At 38.7% G+C, this 6,065-nt stretch overlaps 1 protein-coding gene across 5 annotated transcripts in view; it reads left to right on the top strand.

Annotated features, from left to right (window-relative positions):
* LOC145939600 (uncharacterized) overlaps positions 1-6,065 on the top strand; it is a 405,991-nt gene that overhangs the window by 381,074 nt on the left and 18,852 nt on the right. For 3 of the 5 annotated variants that reach the window (XM_083044035.1, XM_083044038.1, XM_083044037.1), the window contains 7 exons: positions 1,767-2,038; positions 2,180-2,452; positions 2,554-4,093; positions 4,182-4,285; positions 4,443-4,820; positions 5,016-5,099; positions 5,760-5,926. In XM_083044035.1, coding sequence (XP_082900161.1) covers positions 1,767-2,038; positions 2,180-2,452; positions 2,554-4,093; positions 4,182-4,285; positions 4,443-4,820; positions 5,016-5,099; positions 5,760-5,926 — 2,818 coding nt within the window. The remainder of the gene's footprint in view (positions 1-1,766; positions 2,039-2,179; positions 2,453-2,553; positions 4,094-4,181; positions 4,286-4,442; positions 4,821-5,015; positions 5,100-5,759; positions 5,927-6,065) is intronic. The other 2 variants (XM_083044036.1, XM_083044040.1) reach the window with 2 other exon arrangements.

A 6,065-nucleotide genomic window follows, 5' to 3' on the forward strand; every position in this document is an offset into this window, starting at 1 on the left:
TCCTTCGTAGCACTCACGACACTCGCGAAAACACGAATAATTACGATTGTCCGATACTTTACACGGCACTCCCGACACGACGCGTGAATCGCACTGTGCATCGCAATGCTACCTGTAACAAATAAAATACATACATATTAGAATAATCTTATTATTTCGCATTATACATACACAATATAAATATGTAAACTAAAATTAACGATAAAGATATCCACGGATCGCAACACATTCGCGCGCGCGACAACAGATTGAGTTGGGTTATGTAGGCAAGAAATTTTGCATCGAATTTTTCGCGAAATATGTGTTTCGAACAATTACGCCTACATATTAACGTTGAAATTATAATATGCGATTGATAAATATTACAATACAAAGGTTAGAAATTGTTTCTAACGATTATGCTTACTAATTAATCACAGCGGGACGCAGCTCCAACTGCCTGATACTCGTGATGTTTCGGTAATGGCCGACAACAAACATCGGCAACTTCATTCTAATAGCGCGCGCGATACTATATACATGACTTAATATTTAATATTAATAATTAATTTACACTCGAAGGAGATTCGTTCGAAAAGATATAGCTTTAGAAAGAAAAAATATTAATCGAGAATAAGGTATTAAAACATATTATTTACAACATATTACTATTTTATAACTTTTACCATATTATTATTTTAAAATTTAATAAGCAAATTATAACATACACAATATAAATATAAATATGTAAGCTAGAATATTTAATTAGCAAATTTTCGCTTTATTAATATTTTTTTACAGAAATCAGCTGACTAAAGCGTTAATTTGCTAATTAATTTTTAAAATAATAATATGTTATAAAAATTAAAATAATATTATGTTTTAAATAATATGTCATAATTCTTTAAACTTGATTAATATTTTTGATAGTTATCAGCTGATTTCTGTCAAAAAATATTAATCACAGATAAAAGACATTATAACATATTATTTACAACATATTGCTATTTTACATTTTATAACATATTATTATTTTAAAATTTAATTAGCAAATTAACGCTTTATTAATATTTTTGACAGAAATTAGCTGATTAAAGCGTTAATTTGCTAATTAATTTTTAAAATAAGAATATGTTATAAAAATTAAAATAATAATATGTTTTAAATAATATATTATAATTCCTTAAACTCGATTAATATTTTTGACAGTTATCAGCTGATTTCTGTCAAAAGATATTAGTCAAGTTAAAACAAACTTTATATAAAAATATCATTCTTTTTTATATAAAATCGAGGAATGGTGTTGTTCTAGTTATTTTAAAAATGAAATAAGAATAAACTACATAGAGACATCGTATATTTATTCAGTCATTATAAAGAAAACCTGCCGCTTTTCGAAGATATAATATTGAATAAAATAAATGACTGTAATGCAAAAAAAACATATTTTCTTTCGTTAAATAAAGATGATTATCAAAGATAATTAAATATTTTTTCGTTATCTAAAATATGGTTATTAGAGAAATTATATTATTAGAGAAGTTATATTATTATCATTTATATATATATATATATATATATATATATATATATATATAACTTTCTATTTGAGTATTAGTCGTCAAGCTTATTTAAAATATATATCTGTATAATTTATATATTAATATATAATTATAATATACATATTAATATATAATTTAATATGTATACAATTGTTGAAAATGCAAAGATTTTTGTAAACAAAAATTCAACAAAAAATATTTAATAAAAAATATATTATGATCTAGCAGCGGACGCTAATAGCAATCAACAACCCCGTACGAATGCCACCGTTTTCACCACGCAAGCCGATGCCGTCTCACAGATCGCCGGCAAGACGAGCTTTGCGGTACCGGCACCACCACCCTTGGCGGCAGGAGAGAAAGTGCGCCGGCTCTCAGATGGTGAACACTTCCGACAGCCCAATGTCACCGTGAGCGGTCATGCAACTGTGCAGAAGCAGTTACAGGAAGCGCAAACTCAGGCTCAAGCGCAAGCGCTTGCCGACTTGATCCTGAAGGTACCCGAAATTCGTTTATTATTCTTCGGATGATTTCTCTCTCTCTCTCTCTCATTGTGCGATTATATAAATTAATAATTTAATTCTATGATGCAGTTATTTATTTTGAATTAACTTATGCATATCGTGAATAAATTATAGGGAGCGAAGGTGGCCGTGAAGAGAACAACCTCTGATCCTGGACAAAGATTACATCTAACTTATCAACAACCCGTGCAATCAGCGACGACCAATCAACAGCCGAATAATCAACAACCGCAGGGACAACCTGCGGTAACGGAAAGCTTTACAATGACAGGTTACGCTGAGGATGGTGGTTACTTCAGTCCGAGTCTGCAGGACGAAGTCTTTCAGCAGGTCACAACGGTCCCTGACAGCGTGCTTTTGCATGCTACGCAGTTGGACTCGATTCAGGTGAACAGATCTAATCGATTTTTCTTTATCATTTGTGCAGAATGAAGCAAAGAAAGAATATTTTCATTTTCATCCATATGTATATTCTTGTATTATTGCAGTTTCAGACGGCCAGCCTATTGCAAGAACAATCTACCGAACAGCTACAGGATATCACGTTGGAAGATCGATACTCGTCGCAACACACAGTCAATCCGGATCTACAAGCGTTGGTGAATTCACCGTTGCCCGACTCACTGGCCGAATTCAGTACTTATGCCGCGCAATACACGGAGAGTCCTCATACATTGCCGACCCAGTCGCCCTTGCCATCGCCCTTGACGCGACACGACAGTCCGAGCTTCACGTATCCCACCCCACCAGCCAGCCAGGAAGGCTTGCTTACCGGAAGCCTGCCGTTGCTGAGTCCTCAAGAGGATCCGGAGAATGTGAGACAAGTATCGTCACCGCTCTCGGCGGCATTTTATACCACCACAATGTCATCCGCCGCGGCTGTGGAGGAGGCGCTGAACGAGGTGTTGCCGGGTGAATCTGAGGCGGACGCGGACCTCTACGGGTCCGGCTCGCCGAATCCGCACTCGCCACTGCCAAGCCCGTTGTCGGCGACACCGGCGCCGTCGCCGCTGTCCTCGCTGCCGCCGTCCTCCGTCTCGTCGCCGGGACCGGTCGCCTTTACCGGCACAAGTTTTCCCGTGTCGCCGCATCACGCGCTTCAAAGCCAAATGATGCCAAACTCGGAGGATCCACTATTGTCTTCGACCCCGAAGGACTTCACCGCCTCCGGTCGCAGGCGATTCGAGTTTCAATCATATAAATTAATCACGAGTCAGAATCTTGTGGACTTTGGTCTAGGAAACGGTAGTCTGGCTGGCATCGTCGTCGACAACAACGGCGAGTTCAAGCTAATACAGACGGCGGGTCTGCAGAAAGCTAATGTACTGGTGCAGGCGGGTTCGCTCAGTCCGGCGTTGACGTTCAAGAAGGAGATTCGTCTGGCGACGCCAAAAATCGAGCCTGTAACCGTGAATCTCGGCTTGAACGTTCAGACAACGAATCAGCAGCAGTGTAACGTGGGAGGACAATTTAACCAACAGCAAGTCGTCAATCCGGCCAAGTTCCTCATTCAAACTAATCACGCGACAAAGAACAATATTTTGAGACATAAATTAGCTACTGGAAATTTACCGATACCCATCGAACAAATCAAGGAGGAATTGCTGGACGAAGATGTATTTCTCAGTCCTGGCAGTTTACCTGCCGGTAGTCCCGTACGGCATTGTCGGAAGAGGCCGCGCATGGACGGTAGCCAATATGCCAACAGTTCGCACTCTTATCCATCGCGGCTGCGAAAAGCTTGCGATCGCCACTGGGACAGCAGTTATACGCCACCACCGATCCTGGATCCATCTCGTCCTGGTCCAGGGTTGTATGCAAGATTACATCAGCACGAAAGAGATTCGGACTTCAGTTCAGACGACTCTCAAGGAAACGACGGTCCGCCGCCAAGAATCAACATCGGCACGAGATATCAGGCCACGATACCGCCGGTTGAATGTAACGGGGATAGGAGAAAGGACGGATCGGAGGCCGACCACCTTCTGTGGGATCCCGGTATAAACAACGTGCTCACGAGCACCGAGCGTAAGTTTTTCTTTTGCGATTACATGCCTTGTGAATAGCAAGTGTAACACAAAATGTACGATAATGAAATGACTCGTGTTGCTTGCAGTGGAGATGTACCTGCAATTCGCGTGTTGCGCCGCGGTGCCGGGTGGTGGTAGAAACAAGGAGTACGCGCTTCACCTGTTGCATATGTGCAAGGGAAATATTCATGTAAGATATTTTTTTTACTAAGTATTGCTCACATAAATATATCTCCATCAAATTTTTTTTATTCTGAATTTTTTGATTATTTTATATTTCAGAAACAAGATCGCATCATGTGTGTGTGATACAATCGATATTGATTTTATGTACCTATATGTTTCAGGAAGCGATGGTGAAATTAATGCGACCAACACCTACGCTACCAGTGGAGCATCCGCTACTCAGCTACGAGTGCCACGAGTCTGATAGATGGACATCGCACGAAATGGACGTGTTCTATCAGGGACTGCTCAAGTACAACAAGGACTTCTCCGCGATTTCACGGGACGTCGGCGCCAAGACCGCGAAACAGTGCGTGCAGTTCTATTACCTCTGGAAGAGACTCTGCCCCGACGAATATAAAAGATTGCGTATTCGTCACGGAAAACCAAAGATCAAGAGCGAGAAAGATTGCAAGGACACCAGAGAACTTCGCGACGCTATCGCGTCCGTGACGGAAATGGACTTTTGTGAAGAGAAATCGATCCTTCACCGTACCCTGGTAAGTTTGCTTTATCATCACTTTTTGTTTTAATTATGTAAACGCTACCTGAATATACAATATGTATGTATATATGTATGTGTATATGCGTATGTTCATACATACATACATACATACATACATACATACATACATACATACATACATATACATACATATATGTATATATGAATTTCTACTTTTCTGCCAACTTAGCTACAAACAAATGAGAGAGAAAATTCGGCAACTCTGACTACCAGCGAAGGAGAGTTAAGGTTATTCGCATACGACTGCCCAGATGTGAGTAGTAATATTTTTTGAATTTATATAAACATTTTATACGTCTTATTGTTTTTTTTACAATTAATTATACGAATCCATATATCTAACTCTTGTGATAACGACTATAACATCTTTCTAAGTTAAAAATAAATTTTTCTTTCAAATCTTTACCTTTTACTTTAGCCAGTTTATATATTGTTCCGAATAACTCACACAAAAAGAAGAAATACATTCACATAAATTATTTCTATGTTTGCTGCTCACCACATATTCTATTTCCGCACGCTGAGTACGAAGCTTTTTATATCTACTTATATATTGACTATACTTTTTTCAAATAAAAAAAATGATATTTACTTTTACAAATATTATTAATTATAAATATTAATTATAATTATATTATAATTAATTATAATTAAAATTATAAATATTAATATAAATTAATATTAATATGACAGAAAGTTTCGTACTTGGTGTGAAATAATCTTACACGCGTACATACGTGTAAACATTTAAGTGTCGCATGAGATTGTATGTTGATCCGTCGTTTTCTCACGCTTCATTTTAAAAGGACCGAGGACCTGTTATGCGTTGTGTGACCGTTGCGTTACTTATCTGTCGTCGCCGTTGTTTGTTTGTGTTGTTTATTTTGGCTTTGTGTTTTCTTTGTGTTGTCAGAGCTTTAGCGGAAGTGTAACAGTAACGATGGCCGGGAGCACCCAAACCGCCCAAATCGGCAATACCGGCCACGCCACAGTCAACACCAACTCACAAACTCACACTAGTTCTGAGCAACAACTACCCGCGCCCACCCCACTTCACTACCCCTGCAAGATTTGCGGGAAGTAAGTCTCCAATCTCTAATCTAAATTATCCATTTCCGATAATTGACGGCGGAGCTCGTGCGACGCGCGTGCCCTAAACGACAATGTAAGCGGCAAGTATTGGCATATCTCGCATAGATATCCTTGCTTGTAGAGAAAC

Source organism: Prenolepis imparis, unplaced genomic scaffold (assembly GCF_030444845.1).
Source record: "Prenolepis imparis isolate NDT839.2.m4 unplaced genomic scaffold, iyPreImpa1.0 SCAF_8, whole genome shotgun sequence".
NCBI lineage: Eukaryota > Metazoa > Arthropoda > Insecta > Hymenoptera > Formicidae > Prenolepis > Prenolepis imparis.